At 37.9% G+C, this 16849-nt stretch overlaps 2 protein-coding genes across 3 annotated transcripts; both read right to left on the bottom strand.

The window, feature by feature from the left end:
- Positions 1-816: 816 nt before the first annotated feature.
- Positions 817-3646, bottom strand: LOC149009399 (polyubiquitin-like). The gene is made up of 2 exons (XM_089160589.1): positions 3537-3646; positions 817-2922 (listed from the first exon to the last, which is right to left on the bottom strand). Exon 2 carries the CDS (start codon positions 2920-2922, stop codon positions 1093-1095), a length of 1830 nt encoding a protein of 609 aa, XP_089016715.1. The 5' UTR covers positions 3537-3646; the 3' UTR covers positions 817-1092.
- Positions 3647-8731: 5085 nt separating this feature from the next.
- Positions 8732-16149, bottom strand: LOC149009398 (uncharacterized). Of its 2 annotated transcripts, XM_089162293.1 has the most exons (6): positions 15652-16149; positions 12428-12500; positions 12005-12098; positions 10093-10209; positions 9941-9995; positions 8732-9833 (listed from the first exon to the last, which is right to left on the bottom strand). In XM_089162293.1, exons 1-6 carry the CDS (start codon positions 15682-15684, stop codon positions 9366-9368), a joined length of 840 nt encoding a protein of 279 aa, XP_089018419.1. In that variant the 5' UTR covers positions 15685-16149; the 3' UTR covers positions 8732-9365. The 2 variants fall into 2 exon arrangements, with proteins under 2 accessions (XP_089018419.1, XP_089018420.1); XM_089162294.1 differs by lacking the exons at positions 12428-12500; positions 15652-16149 and adding an exon at positions 12192-12413.
- Positions 16150-16849: the final 700 nt, after the last annotated feature.

Genomic DNA, 16849 nt, shown 5'->3' with positions numbered 1-16849 from the left:
ACGATTGGATTAACGTTTAGATCATCATACATTTGGTGGAAATACTCATTATGATTCATTGAAGTCATGAGTCACCAATAATGGGGGGAATGAATTGTTGACACAAACTAATTTATCATGACTGGCCTAAAAGCTCTCTTGAAGTTCTCTTTGAAGTTCTAAGCTTTCTTCTACCTCTAATTGAGTTTTTGGCTGACTTAGTACAAGTAAGTGCTACGTGCCGGCACGATTGACTTAGTCAAGAAGTAAGGCGTGACAATGTGCTTTGGACTATGAGGCCATGCAGCTGCTTACCCATTTTCCCAGGTTCTTAGAGTAAAAAAACAATTTACGGGTACTCATTATGGTTCGGCCATGAAGATAAATGCTTGTATGAATACAAGACATTAAACCAGTTCTCTAAAACATAATCAAGATACACCGGCCTTGAGTAGAAAATGATCTCAGTTGATCACCACCATACATTGCTAAAATGGGTCCCCTATGAGAAGTCTATCAATTCCTAATCTCCAATGAAAACCAAAGTATTTATCCGTTTGGGATCCTCCTAGGGGAATAAACTTAAACATGGTCCTCTACGAATCATGTTAAGATCTAAGAAGTGGAACCAATCTACTTCCAAAGGAAACCGCTTCGTCATCTAGAGAAGACACCATCCATTCAGTATAGACCCAGATATTGCTATGCGTATCTGAATAGAGTTCATTCAATATGTAACATAGAGGAACATGCCCAGTCCTGTTAAGACTGTTAGGTTTCGATATTATCTCTGTCAAAATGAGAAAACTTGAAACACACATATTACAGAAACTCCTTATTATATAACATTCATATTATAAAACCAATCGACATCAATGGTCATTGGCTCATAGCAACACAGTCGAAACTTTCAGAAAAGGGGAAGAAAGAAAAAACTAGACAAACCCCAAATATGCATTCACTTGTTGGGGTTGAGACACTAACACCAATAGATGATAGAAAAAGCAATCATACTACGAAAACAAAATGTACTGGGTAGAGACTATCAGAAGAAGACTCCATTATTCAAAAGCGACCATTCACTGATCATCCATCAAACACCTACGACAGATTTCAGAACCCACCACGAAGACGAAGGACAAGGTGAAGAGTAGACTCTTTCTGGATGTTATAATCAGCGAGAGTGCGGCCATCCTCAAGCTGCTTACCGGCGAAGATAAGCCTCTGCTGGTCCGGAGGGATACCTTCCTTATCCTGGATTTTAGCCTTCACATTGTCAATTGTATCGGAGCTCTCCACCTCCAGGGTAATGGTCTTCCCGGTCAGGGTCTTAACAAAAATCTGCATACCACCCCTCAGACGCAGCACCAGGTGAAGGGTCGACTCCTTCTGGATATTGTAATCCGCAAGGGTCCTCCCATCTTCAAGCTGTTTACCAGCGAAGATCAGCCTCTGCTGGTCTGGAGGAATGCCCTCCTTGTCCTGAATCTTTGCCTTCACATTGTCAATTGTGTCAGAACTCTCCACCTCCAAGGTGATGGTTTTCCCTGTCAGGGTCTTCACGAAGATTTGCATACCACCCCTAAGACGCAGAACCAAGTGGAGGGTTGATTCCTTCTGGATGTTGTAATCAGCCAAAGTACGGCCGTCCTCGAGCTGCTTACCCGCAAAGATGAGTCTCTGCTGGTCTGGGGGAATACCCTCCTTGTCCTGGATCTTGGCCTTGACGTTGTCAATGGTGTCCGAGCTCTCAACTTCCAGGGTAATGGTCTTACCGGTAAGAGTTTTGACAAAAATTTGCATGCCTCCCCTCAATCGGAGAACCAAGTGAAGGGTGGACTCTTTCTGGATGTTGTAGTCGGCAAGAGTTCGGCCGTCCTCAAGCTGCTTTCCGGCGAAGATGAGTCTCTGCTGGTCTGGGGGAATACCCTCCTTGTCCTGGATCTTGGCTTTGACGTTGTCAATGGTGTCCGAGCTCTCAACTTCCAGGGTAATGGTCTTACCAGTAAGAGTTTTGACAAAGATTTGCATGCCTCCCCTCAATCGGAGAACCAAGTGAAGGGTGGACTCTTTCTGGATGTTGTAGTCGGCAAGAGTTCGGCCGTCCTCAAGCTGTTTTCCGGCGAAGATGAGTCTCTGCTGGTCTGGGGGAATCCCTTCCTTGTCCTGGATTTTGGCCTTGACGTTGTCAATTGTGTCAGAGCTCTCGACTTCAAGAGTAATGGTTTTGCCCGTCAGGGTTTTGACAAAAATCTGCATGCCTCCCCTCAATCGGAGAACCAAGTGAAGGGTAGATTCCTTCTGGATGTTGTAGTCCGCAAGGGTTCGGCCGTCCTCGAGCTGCTTACCGGCGAAGATCAACCTCTGCTGGTCTGGGGGAATACCTTCCTTGTCCTGGATCTTGGCCTTGACGTTGTCGATGGTATCGGAACTCTCAACTTCAAGGGTGATGGTTTTGCCCGTCAAGGTTTTGACGAAGATCTGCATGCCTCCCCTGAGACGGAGTACAAGGTGAAGGGTGGATTCCTTCTGGATGTTGTAGTCGGCTAGGGTTCGGCCGTCCTCGAGCTGCTTACCGGCGAAGATCAACCTCTGCTGGTCTGGGGGAATACCTTCCTTGTCCTGGATCTTGGCCTTGACGTTGTCGATGGTGTCCGAGCTTTCCACTTCAAGGGTGATGGTTTTGCCCGTCAAGGTTTTGACGAAGATTTGCATTCCTCCCCTGAGACGGAGGACAAGGTGAAGGGTAGACTCCTTCTGGATATTGTAGTCAGCTAAGGTACGGCCATCCTCGAGTTGCTTTCCGGCGAAGATCAGACGCTGCTGGTCTGGGGGAATTCCTTCCTTATCTTGAATCTTAGCCTTAACGTTGTCAATTGTGTCTGAGCTTTCCACCTCAAGGGTGATAGTCTTTCCGGTAAGGGTCTTAACAAAGATCTGCATCTGCAAAGCAAAATCAAAACCAAAAAACCTTCAGATATACGAAAACGGAGGATAAACATCCATCAGTAAACTGTTACGGCTTGAAGATCTTTTACAAGAGTAGCAACAAACTAAAAATCCAAAATCTGGTTAATTCGAAACACCAAGAAGAAAATTTGTCTTCCACATAATCGAAAAGAAAAACATCGACTTTGTTTTCCAAATTTCTTTTTACCAGAAGCGCTCAAAAGAATATCATAGAAAAGATATGGTATTAGTCGTAACAGAAAAATGCAGATCCAAAAATGAAAAAAAGCACAATCGTAAAAGCCTAAGCGCGAAAAAGTTACAAGATCGGTACCAAGAACAGGGGACGGTGATCGAATCGCTGAACAGATATACGAGATGGAAATCAAAGACTAATAACCACTCTTACATCAACAGAAATCGCAAGATCTATAATCTCCTTAGATATAAATCAAAGATCGACAGATATACGAAATCAGATATCAGATCCAGATCAAACTACATAATTAGATGCAAAGAGATAACAAAACTAAATCAGAAATTGAAGATCTTCAAAATAGAACTTGAGAACAAGAGAGAAATCGTAAAAAAGAAAGACCGCTCCATACCTTGGCGGAATTGAAGAGAAGAGCTTGAGGAAGAGATATGTAAGTCTTTTTCTGAATAGAATGGAAGAAATAACGTGAGAGAGGATCTGTATTTATAGAGGCAGAGTGATTGAACACCACCAAGAAACCCAATAAGAGAAGGAAACGTGTACGGCGTGAACAGTGACCTGGCATTTTATTGACCGCACGCCAAGAAGGAATCTTTTTCAATCCACAATTGGGGTGGTTGGCTACGCGTCTAGCGTAAGGTGAGCGGTCACCGTCTAAGTTGCCGTTAGCTTGTTTCTAGCGGAGTTGTCGCTATTTCCTTTTATGGCTTTTTGTTTATTTTGATTTTGAAAGGGATTTACGAAGGGGACAGTTAAAGGGCTGCTCATCTGAGATTCGGAATCAAAGGATACAACCGAGATTATAGGTCATGCACGGCCATCCATATAATCTTTTTTATTTTATTTTTATTTTTATTTTTTCTAGAAAATACAATTCCATTTTGTAAGGTTTTTTTTTTTTTTTTTGGATTGGTATAGGAGAAAAATGTGGTGTCATATCTTCATCATCTTGATAGAGATGTGCATTATTTTCCTTTAACAATAAATATTTTCTCCATTCAAGGAGGGCGATTGGACCATCCGCCCACAGGGTTCTGAATGGGCAGTGGGTGAAAAGCAAAGATATTTTTGCGTTTCCTGTCTTTTTCTCTTCTTCTTCTCTTCTTCTTCTCTCTCTTATTTTCCCTTTAATATATATTTTTTAAGGGTAACACTCGTTATGAGATGAATGTGAATATGAACTGGAATGATAGAGGAATGAAAGGATTTGATGAGGATGGAATGCTGTTGGACTCTTAAAAACAATGAAGAAGGTGGAGTGATTTGGGTTGTGGGCAAGGGTGGTGTGATTGATATTTGGAATGACAAATGGCTCTTGGATCTTTCATATAAAAAGATTTCATATGTGGAGTTTCAATGCCATACTCCTACGTGGGTCTCGAACCTCATTGTCCATGAGTCTAGAAGAAGATGGAAGAATGACCTGATTCATGCTTCTTTCCACCCAACAGATGCAAAGGCCAACCTCAACATGCCTTTGAGGGATTGTTTTTCAATAGACGACTGACTACCAGAGATGGGGGCACGAAGAATGGTTTGTTTTGGACTGTGCCTTCGCACAAACCACTTGATTGGTCTCTCATTTGGGGTATAGAGCCTCCCATGAATCCAGCGTTTCATACATTTATTGGAGACTGGATCATCTTTACTCCAGGCTATCTCTGTGGGTATTGACTTTATCGTATTTGAGTAAAGATAATTAGGAGCTTATGAAGATCCTTGACTCTTACTTCCTTTTGCCCATTAGTATTGGCAAGGTGCAAGTGATATTAAGCACCTCTAGTCCTTTCTTTGTCCAGTGTGGTTTTTTATTTTATTTCTATTTATGGGAATGGTAACAACATTGCTGACCACCTAGCTTGGATGGCCTCATCTATGCTTGGTAGGATGATTTGGTCATGTTCCATTCCTTAGTCTTCTACCTTGTGTTCTTCCAAGGTTTTGAAATGAAAGTTTCTCTACTCGGGGAGGGGGTGGGGGGTGTATTGTACATATATTGAAACTTTATGTTACTTGTGTGAGTCGTGTCTTATTCAACTGTAGTCAATGACTCATCATGTTAAAATCTTTACAGAAAAAGAATAATCATGCTAAAATAGATGTTATAAATATTAAGGAAATTTTTCAACAACACACCAACATAATTGGCAAAAAACACAAACATCCAAAAACCATGCCAAGTTGACAATGAATAATTAATTGTATATTAAAAAAATATAAGAATTAGTATAATTAAGGGTACATTTGCCATATATTCTAACTAATTAACGGTTCTAACGTAAAAGGGGGGGGGGGACTATCACTATGGCATGGTTTTGGAGTGCCTATGGTTTTTGCCAATTATTTTGGGATGTTTCCAAAGTTTTCCAAAACATTAAAAATCATGTCTGAATTATTCGATCAATTTGTTTGATAAAAGAATAACTCTTAGTTAGAGTATGAACTCGAATTTTATTTGACTTGGTAATAAAACAAAAAAGATTTTCAGTATTACCCCTTGAGTTACCCCCCCTAAAATTAATGTCACACCTTGAGTTACTCTATTTGTCAATAAGACCCCTTATTTGGGAAAAATGTTCCAATGACACCCTAGGCAGTTAGGAAGTCATAGTTAAGTGCTGATGTAAGCAAGATAAACTTTTTTAAAACAACAAGAGTAACCTTGAGAAAAAACCCAATGCTCAACTTGTCTTGTCTTCTTCTACCATATGCAACTAGGGTTTAACATCGCTAGAGGCTAAGTTCCAATGTTTTACTTAGAACATAATGACTTTTTCACCCATTTTCTTTATTGTTAAATTTTTTCTTCAATGTGGAGTCATATTGATAATTCACACATGAAAAGAGAGTTAGAAGGGAAATTTCAAAACTTAGGAAAGGGAATGGTTTGGGGGGGGGGGACCACTCATTTCCTTCTATTCTTACATATTTTATATGATTTCTATTCTCCCATGAATATCTTTTTATTTTCCTTCTCTTTTCATTCTTCTTTACTTTGATGTGAGGATAATATTAAAAATGAATACTAAAAGTTGGGACTAATGGTGGGGAAAATATCATCTTTTGTGCATAATAGTACACATATATACCAAATGATTGACTGAGAAAGCAAAGCAACTACAAGACTATTGATGATTTTTAAAATTTAAAATTAAACTTTTAATCTCAGCATTCTATTTGATATAAACGTACACTATTGTGACAGTAGATGGTTTTTTCCCCTAACTACACTTGTAATCAAGGGTTTGATTGATATATTGGGTAACTCGGATGAGTCTGGATCTGCTCCCCAACAGTTTTAAAACCACAAAATACAGTGGGGCCCACAGGTGGAAAAATAAAAACATTTTACAAAAAAAAATCTCATTTTTTCACTTGTGGACCCCACTGTATTTTGTGGTTATAAAGCTGTTGGGGAGCACAGAGTAATCAAGGGTTTGACTGATATATTGGGTAACTCAGATGTATGACATTAATTTTCCCCTAACGAAACTAGTAATCAAAGGTTTGACTGATATATTGGGTAACTCGGATGATGACATTAATTTTCTCCTAACGACACTAGTAATGTTAGGTTTAATCTTAATCATAATAAATGCCCAAAAAAAATAAAAATCTTAATCATAATAAAACACTACAAAACTACAAACATTAGTACCGTTTCAGGTAGAACATATAAAAATTAGTAGGTGCTTGGCTTTCCAGAAAGATGAATTCAGAGAGAGTTGATCGAAACATAACTGAAAAATGATTTAAGATGTCTACAGAGAGTTAGTTATGAGATTAACTTTTCAGTTGGGTTGGGTTCAGATTCATACCAACTCATCATCAGGAGCTTGTTTGTGATTATTTAATTATAAAGGTTTTGAGTAGTGGCTTCTCTTTAGCAGTGGTGGTTGGGTGTGAAGGAGCTGTTTTCTTTTTCGTTTCAATGACGAAGAAGAGTGTTAATGGTTGGAGACCTAATCGAAGAATTACTGGTGATTTAAGTTTTTGGAAGCCTACTACTTCTGACAAGCCCGTGATGGATACCAATGAAAATTTGGTAGGTGTGAAGAAAAAGTATTTGTTTATAATAATCCTTGAAGAGATGATGAGAAAGCTAGTTCAAAAAATGGTTCCAAAACCGCCTGAATCATGCATGAATATTATAACTTAATAAGAAAGAGTTTAAAGGACAAACATTCTGTAGGATCAGAAGCAGTAGAAGTGGTTCTTACAGTAGTACGTTTGGCTCAGCAGGAAATGGAGGTTGTGATCAGTTTTTTACTTGAATCTTGAATGAAGTTAATTTTAACCAAATATCTTAGTTACAATGGCATACAAGACAATCAGAGATCATATTCTCTTTGTTGGTCCATGGTTTTTAGGGTGACATTTACGAAGATTCATTGTAATTGAAACACATTCCTGTAGAAATCCTTGATAGGTTGTTCTCTTCTTGTACAGAATTAAGAATAAGATAAAAGTCCAGAAACAATTAATTCTAAGAAATATCATTTTGCTTCTAATTCTACGAAAACACATTATCCTTTGGTCCTCTCAGCCCTTGAACATCATACACATCATGTGACCATTTTTACGGTCCTTAAAATTCAAATGTTTGAAACACGGTCATCGTTAGGGGTTTCTGATTGACTGGTTCTATCTATCCACACCTGAAAAATCTTAATGGATCGAATTCTGATCCTTCAATTTTAGATAAGCCAAAGCCATACACCAAAAGCATATGAACGGCCTGAGATTGTACTTCTGCTCTGCATTTCATGAACATCAATCAGCTGGGATTTCTCATAAACAAACTCTTCCAACGGTAGCACACAAACTTGGGTGATTGAATCAGATGCCAGGAAGGTAAAAAGTCAGTAAAAGTAAGACTTCGTTTCCTTCTTGGTAAGAATAATATACAAACTCCTTCTGGTGCTCCAGTAATGTGAATCCTCCATGAGGCTCCCGATCCAAAAATGCTGCTCTTTCATCAATCACCAAGGGGTTTGCATACCAATTGAGGTGATCAGTAGAATCCTAAACACAGTTACCCTAACATGCACTCTCAAGAGTGCTCAAAACCATCCACATACCTACCACTCTATATGACAAAGGACAAGGAACCAATGTAGTCATTTTCAGCATATCAATGAAGACTTCAGAAAGCTGCAGCTTAACAAAGTGTGAAGTGAAACCCTGGTGCAGTTCTAGACTCCTTGTCCCTGATATGTGTATTGCCAGAGATGAGCAACACAACTCAGCAATGCAATATGGAATGCATCACATATATCATGGATTCATAAGCGAAATATTGTGCCTCCAAACTCTCACACATGATAGTTGACTATAATCAACAAATTGGCACAATGTAGTACAGAACCAGATCAAAATACAGATGAAGGGATAGTACACCACAATTCCATGATACTATGGTAGCCTCAAACAGTAGTATTTAATAACATGGAATCAACCAAACTAAATACCATCTGCAAAATCCAACTTTATAGCCCATCTAATTGAGACCCCTTAGTTCATCCCCCCCCCCCCCCCCCCCCCAAAAAAAAAAAAAAAAGGAGACCCCTTCCCATCCCCCTTAGCTCAAAAAGATTCCTTTTCATCAGTAATAAATTTGCCAATTCTGTTGTACTTCCAGGAAATATTTGAAAGGGTGTCAATGGATGCCAAAAAAGAAAACAAAGCAGAAACACAATCCACTAATTAAAGTAAGGCAATGACTATGAGGCACGATAATGCACCAGAAGTCCCAGAAAGTGCTCTCAAGCATAATCATCTCACCAAGGAATAGTATATATATATATAACTAAATGCAGGCGAAATGCTCTGGAAAAAAAAAGTTCACCTTCGACAACGAATTCGGAATTCTTGAGGAGCATCATACCATTTCTTGCGAGGTCCATTGATGATCATAGCACACAATCTGTAGATTCTAAAAGTTCAGGGAAATCAATGTTTGAAAACTGTTCTTGTTAGTGAATGATACAGCAACATATAATACAAATCCTAGAGGCCGAAAAACAACTTTTGGCCTATCCTATAGTGGGGCTCATTCATCCCCCAGGGATGGATGATGCAAAATGTGTCTTTTTTCCTTTGTTTCACTAAGCTCCTAACACCTATCTTAACAACAGTATATTACCATTTTCTATATATCAGACTGGGTTACCGCTAACCTCTGAGATGGCATATCCACAGGACGAGGATTCACCACTAGTCATTCTTCTTCATCATAATCTTCTTCATCCTCATCTAATCTTCTGTTAAGTTGTGCCAACTGAAGAGGATCAATGGCCATCTTGTCCATTTCCGATAAAGACCAGCCAGGATATTCCTCATGCTTCACCTCCTCAGGAGGCTCTCTTGATGAGGCAGGGGCTGCAGCTGCTGTGGCTGCCGTGTCCCCATTCTCAGCCAAGTCCACATTAAGATCAAAGTTTCGTACTACTGAATCAGCACTACTACCAATCATGACATTATCCTTTGATTCCTTAGCCTCAGTCCCATTTTCCAGCAGTTCAGGGTTAACATTATGCTTGTCATTGTGCTGGGGAGAAATATCAGGATCATCTTCACACTTGTCCAAATGGGCACTTTCCCTCTCTACTGGCACCCTGCCACGACCACGGCCTCTTCCGCGGCCCCGTCCTCTCCCCCTGCCACTGCTGCTATGACCCATTTCATGCTGCAATACATAAATCCCATTGTTTTTTAGCCCGTTTAATATCCATAATATATGAAGCCACTTTCTTAAATGGCACTTAAGTTGAAATCAAGGATATGAAAGCATACCATCCTGCTCCTCTTTGACTCTAAATCACTGTCATTGTCATCATCCACAGCTTTCCTGGACAGAGAAAAAAATAAATGTTAAAAGATTTTAGTACAGGCTCTTGCCTCCATCTGTAACCTAAGAACTGTAACAAGAACCAAAATTCACCAACCTTCTCCTAGGAGCAGATCTATCCTCACCACCAGCTTCAGATCCACCCAAATCTGGAACCTTGCCAACAATTTCTCTTAGGAAATCAAATACAGTAAAGCTTTGCACACACTGTTTTCTGGAAATGGGTGGAAAAACCTAGTTAATTCAAACTCATTTTTTAAATAAAAATTTGACATAAAGTTCATTAGAGAATCAGAATTTTCAAACCAAAAAATATGAGAAGGGACACTCCCATGCCACAGAAAAAGTAAGTCCTGAGTGAATAAATAAGACAAGTATGCAGGATAAATTGGAGAAAGAGGATTTGCACTCCTTGGTAGTTGATTTTGCCACATGGCAATTTGGGGTGGAGCCCAAATTTTATGTACAATTTGTCTGCAAATCATCCAAGTAAAGTTTTGAACCCATCTGACAATATCCCCCCCCCCCCGGGGGATGCTATACCATTTCATGCAGAACATACATGACTAACTGAGGTTGAAAACCAATACATTGAGAGTAATACCATCGAAATAGGAATTTAGTAAGATTATGAATCTAAAACTGCAGTCTAATTTGGTTTGGTTTATTAAGTCAACTATTAGAATTATTAGAATTTGGAGTCCATAGTATGGATTAAGTCTATGCACTGTTTTTTAGTCAGTTCTGGGGTTGCTTTAAACCTTTTACTGAATAATTAAGAAGGCCTCTCTTTTTCCTTCTTTTTTTTTCTTTTAAAGAAGAAGAGGGGGATGAAGAAAAAGGGGGGAGGGGGGAATAGAGGTTTAACCAGCCATTATAAAGCACACAACTTTGATAAATAAAACCTGGCCTTTGCCTTCACTGTTCTGTGAGGATCAGAGTACTTTACTGTTAGATTCAGTGAGAATCCTTGGTCAGATACTAAGGCAATTAATGGGTTTCAATTCAAGCCCAGGTAAGAATCCTGTCCCATATCCTTCTAATCTTCTTCGTTCAATGAGGTATAGCAGTTTTTTATTTTCATATGTTTGTTTCATTCCTTGATTTTGCTTGTTAACATCTGTGTTTCATTAACTATCTTCAATATGAAATTTCTGCCTGCAATCACGTTACTGTATTACCTTAACTTACTACCCCTTGTACTTTTTCTGAGAACCTAAGAGCAAGAAGGATTTCTGATTTTCAAATATTTGAAATTTGGGACTCAAACTCTGCTTTCAGAAATGACGGTTTTGTTCCAATGCTCAAAATATGATCTTGCTACATTTTTCCAGTATCATAATAAAATTCTACTTCAGGCTGGATTTTAGTTTTTTCTTATTTTGAAGATCAGATAATGCTTAAGGATTCAGATCAACATTTCTTCTTAATAATATCTGATTGTTACTATGATCTTTGGTTGATTACCAATCCAGTTGTCAAAAGGATAATCCTATAAAATCCAGATGACCATCAGATTCAGTCAGATCTTGAGAAATTATTCCTCCTTTAGACCAGAATATTTTCACAACTCTCTGTTTTGCTGCTTGTTAGTGATTTACATGTCTATTTCAATCTGGTCCTATTATTTCATTGAGGCTCTGGATAATTTTGGATTTGTGAAACTTAATAACCTTAGGCTTCTGCAAATCCCATTGGTTAGCCTGCCAAATTATCAACTCACATGACTAAAAAGTAGCAGGTATGCAAGAAATGTTCCAAGTCTGAGCATGCAAGAAACATTTTGCCTTATTTGATGGAATAAAGACAGGCAACAGCATGAAAATTAAACCTCTTCAAAGTTTTGGCCTATTTTGTAAGAAAGAGTATTAGAACATATGACACTCAAATAAGCAAACTTATGACAAAATCTTCTATGCTCCAGAAAACAAGGATATATACACACAAAACCAATAGATATTTCACCTCAACAAGTAGAATAATAAAACGCATTGAGAAGCATCACTTACAGATGCAAAGCACTCATTGTCTTTGCTCCCCTTTGAAGTGTTATGTCATATGTCCGATCACAGAGATCTTGCAGAAATAGTTCCAATGCTTTAGCTGTAACATATCCAATGAGAGGATCAGACTTAATAAATTAATATTACTTCACTTGAAATTATTTAGTCTTGGGTGAACAAAATGAGCACATACATTCTGCTCTATGGCTAGGATGCAAGACATGCTGCATCACGTAAATTAGGCTTGAGTCTGTGTGCTAGTCTCAGGTACAGTAAAGAAAGAAAAAGATGTCCTCGAAATAAGAAGTACAAGGGAGAGAGGGAATAGAATCTATGCAACAAAATTATGACAAATTTGAGAAAATATCTCGAACTTCTACATGTTCTACAAAAAGAGAGGATTCTGAGTGGGTGGTACACAATACTCACAAACTAAAAGGGGCACAGCCATTGCAATCTTTCCCACATCTTCATCTGCTTGCATTATCTTCTTAATCCGAGACTAACAAAAATAACATTCGTATTAGAAAACATAGCTAAATTTTAAAATACTCTACGTCATTGAGTTACTGGAGAGCTAAAACTCTTCACATGAACCACACAGAACATAAGTGATTAATAGTTTCTAATCCTCATTTTTCCATATACAAAAACAATCTAGTATGAAAAAGGTTGACAAGGAGGAAAGGAAAAGGTAATGACGAAGAAAAAAGTGGAAGAAGAGTTGAACAACAGCATTGCCTGAGAAATACAAAAGGCAATCACCCACCACAGTTCCTAGGAGGTGATGGCTACAACAGATCTTAAAGATGGTCTTTCATGAAGCAAATTGAACACACAAGCCATTCCCAACTTAGTGAAGCACAGGAATGGTTGTGTTGGGGAATTCAAAACTTCAGAACTGAGAGAAGACAGCTGAAAAAGTGGTGGGTAAACTAGACAGTAGGTTAATCAAAGTATGAATAATTCAAACCAAGACAGAATTAATGCTGCTAAAGCACCAAAAAGGGGAAATGCTGAGGCAACATTCATGTAGTTGAGAAAATAATGTGGAAGAAACACAATGCAAGACGATTTACAGTTAAAAAGTGTACACCAGCCTCTATCAGGTCAGATCTAAAATGTTGTAACTTTCACCCAAAAAAATGTTGTAACCTGGTGTGAATTTGAAGTTAAAATCGGAACAGAAAAATTGAACTCCTAACTAAAAATAATACCAAATAGTGTGCAGCCAACTGGAATAATTAATACAAAGTACTAAATTTTTTAACAAGAACTCTAGGTACTGAAGTAACAAAAATTTTCAACAGCATTACCAAACATAGTTCCTGAATGACCATGCTGTTAACTGCTCATAGCCTTACTACTAGCAGGCTAAGAAACACCTATTCAGAGCTCACCTGTGCTAATTTTCCTAAACACCCTATGGCTGCCTGGTTAGACAAACTACATGAAGGACCATACAAATGACTGATATATATGGAGAAATGTAATATCTGCAGTTATTAACATAAGTAGACATCAGGACGATTCATCCACTAATAAACCTCAAGTTGAGGGGGCTCATGAGGAACCCTAGTAGGGGAGAAAAGACACCAGAATTCCGCCAAATTATCTCTTCGATAAATCCTTTCATCATACCACAAGAAGTATTGTGCTTTGATCAAATAGTTGATTGGAGGAGGGGGGGGGGGAAGGGAATGTTTGGACATACAACAAATATCCTCCAAGAAACTTGATATTGCTTCCTTCAGAAAAGAATAAAGACCTCATTATATAAATTAATTCCCCCTTGCTAATTACCCATAAAAACTCATTGCAACTACTGGCATAGAAAAAACTCTTATATCCCACCCAAAAACACCTCAGGAACAGCAGTTTACAAAAAAGCTGGCAGAGCCTAAGCCAGCAGTCTAAGATTCCAACAGATTTACAAACAAGGGCTCTGAGGCTTCTTACTGTCGAGGTACAAAGTTGAATATCATGCTGACCCAAGGCATTGGAAAGTGCCATGAACCTGACACAATCCCAAACCAGCTTTTGCAACTTAAATTAAAAATAACAAAAAGGCAAAAGCAAAATTTTCCTTCCCCCCCCCCTCATAGTCTATTAGTTAACCTTCTGCACCGTTACAGAAAGGTCCCATATGTTTGTGAATAATGAGATTTTGAAAATTAACTCTTACTCCAAGTTCAAACTATAAGCAACAACCAGATTTAAATGTACATTTCTTAATAAAACATCGTTAATTTCTCCAGTGCCAATGCATTGTGCATATCATGCATGTGGAAAGATAACTCTGTTCTTTTTAGGCACCACACAAAAATATATGTTCCAATTACAATGCTCAGCACTTGAAGTGAACTTTAAGAAAATAATAATAAATAAATAAATAAGAAACCAGACACAAAAAGAGCATCAATATCTTTGAGATGCAAAATAAATATGACAGTAGACAATTTAAAACCAATCAAAGGATAAACCAAATAAATGCAAAAGATATTTTCACCAAAAATTAAAATAAATAAATATAAACAGATGGAAGCTTTAGTATAAAATGCTGTGGCATCAAAGAAGCATCCAAAAAATACGATATGCCAGAAAAACCTGAGGCTGAAATAGTTGATCTCAAGAATACTAACAGACTTTTCATGCAATAATAAAACATCCAAGTATTTACTGCCTGTGAAACTATCAATGTTTATATCACTTGAATCTCCTTTACTAAGCAACTTTAGGTCCAGCAAAGTATAGACCAACAAAAAAGAATATGAAACAAAATCAAGCCTCGGCTATAGAACTAAAACCCAAACAGAAACAGGACAGGACCACCATTAACCTAATAAAACAAATTAAAAGCTCCCAGACTACAATGTCTGCACCTAAGCACTGTTGACAACATTTAAATAAATAAAAAAAGGGAAAAAAAAAAGAGAAAGAAGAAGAAGAAGAAGAAGAAGAAGAAGAAGAAGAAGAAGAAGAAGAAGAAGAAACCTTCAAACCTATGAACTACTTACTAAGAAAATTACTTATGCAAGCAAATGTTCACCAGAAAATTAAATACTATGTCTCCATTTTATTTCTCGACAATAAAGCAGTTCAAATATTCACAGTGATAAAAGTGCAAGAATAGCAAACACAGATGCCCCTCCCCAAAGTCAACATGTAGGCTATCAACCCAAAGCACCCCAAATTTCAGCAGCTGATCAGAATACAAAAAACCCTAAAAAAACCAATCCCCATAGAGACAACAGAAAAATAGATAATCAATTATTAAGCCATTCAACAACTTAGGAATTAGGAACCAACTGCAAATACCCAAATCAACAACAATAACTAAACTACCAGAGGCTACAATGAAGCAACCAACCTTTCCTTTTACCCCTATAACAAAGAAAAAAAAGCAAACCCTACTTTCCACTACCAGACGAAATCAACAAAAAATATATATAAAACCTGAACAAACTAAAACCCAAATCAGCACATAAATCAACTGCATCGGCCTAATACCCACACACAAAAATGCATAACCCATCGAATCAGCAGCAAGAAAAGCAAAACCAGAAAAGAATACGAACATGGAAAAATAAAACTGAAGAGAGATTAAAGCCAAAAAAATAATTAAAAAATACAAGAACATAAGGATAACTTACAGCGGGAAAACGGGTATCGAGCTTCTTCCTCATGTCTTCAGATTTCGCCCATATAACAACAACCACCACCAAGGAAGACTTAAAAACAACCCCTAAAAGGTATAAAACCCAGAAACAACACAATCAATCGGCTCCTTCAGTCTCCTTATAACCTAGAAACCCTATTCAGATCCGAATATATTTACAGATAAGATCGATAATAAACCGAAAATCGGAAAGCTCCAATCCTTCCGTGTTCTGAGTTTACCAGAGAGAGAGAGAGAGAGAAAAAAAAAAGGGAAATTTTTTAAAAACAAAAATAAAAAAATAAAATAAAATTTTTTTTCCTGGCTTCGTCCTCTCCTCTGGAACCACTATTTTCGGGACCCAAAAGGGTAAAACGATGAGAGTCAGACGAAGTCCTGGGACTTCCAATATTTCTTTCCCTTTAAATTTGACGGAGATTCTCGCTCCGCTATGACCCGGTTTAACTATACTTTAGCATTTCAGTTATTTTGTTGTTTGACCGATCTGTTCTTTCTTCTTTCTTCTTTGGAGCGCTTCCTCCAATATATCGATTCCTGAAACCCTAGATGGTTTAATTTTGGGTCGGTTTCAATTCCATGATTGCCGCCTGTTCTAGAGAAAACGAATCAAACCATTAGGTTTCTGGTCGATTTGATATTCTTTTGGTTCAGTCTTGGTTTATGGTAACTGGTCTACGATAAATCAAAACCAATGGGAATCGGAATATCAGTGGGTTGATTCGATCTTGTCTCGGTTTGCTTTTCTCAATTTTAGAAACTATTTCGTGGAATCCAAAGTAAATCACTACAAATTTTTTTTACCAATAGTACGATTTTGGTGTATATTAACAAGTCTGTAGTTTTATTTTATTTATTTATTTATTATTATTTTAATATCATAGTGAGTTGAGATGTTAAACATAGATAGTGCTAAATGGTGAATAAAAAAGACTAGGTACGATAAACTAGTATTGAAATAACACATCTGAAAGGTGCAGTAACACTGGTACCAAAAAGAAGGCCATCGTATACTATTTTGTGCACTAGGTAGCACCTGAGATACCTTCTAAGAATTCACCCAGACTTAGACAACATGATTCTAGAGCCTTGGCTCACTCCAAATGACATTCATTTGGCTTGTGGCTAATTCACTCTCTTCCAAATTAACATCACACGAATGCTTCTTTTGAAAC

Source organism: Hakea prostrata, chromosome 7, assembly GCF_041222555.1.
Source record: "Hakea prostrata isolate BN-2017 chromosome 7, UWA_Hpros_2, whole genome shotgun sequence".
Lineage (NCBI taxonomy): Eukaryota > Viridiplantae > Streptophyta > Magnoliopsida > Proteales > Proteaceae > Hakea > Hakea prostrata.
Note: the sequence above shows the minus strand (reverse complement) of the source record. Positions and strands in the feature narration are given on the sequence as shown.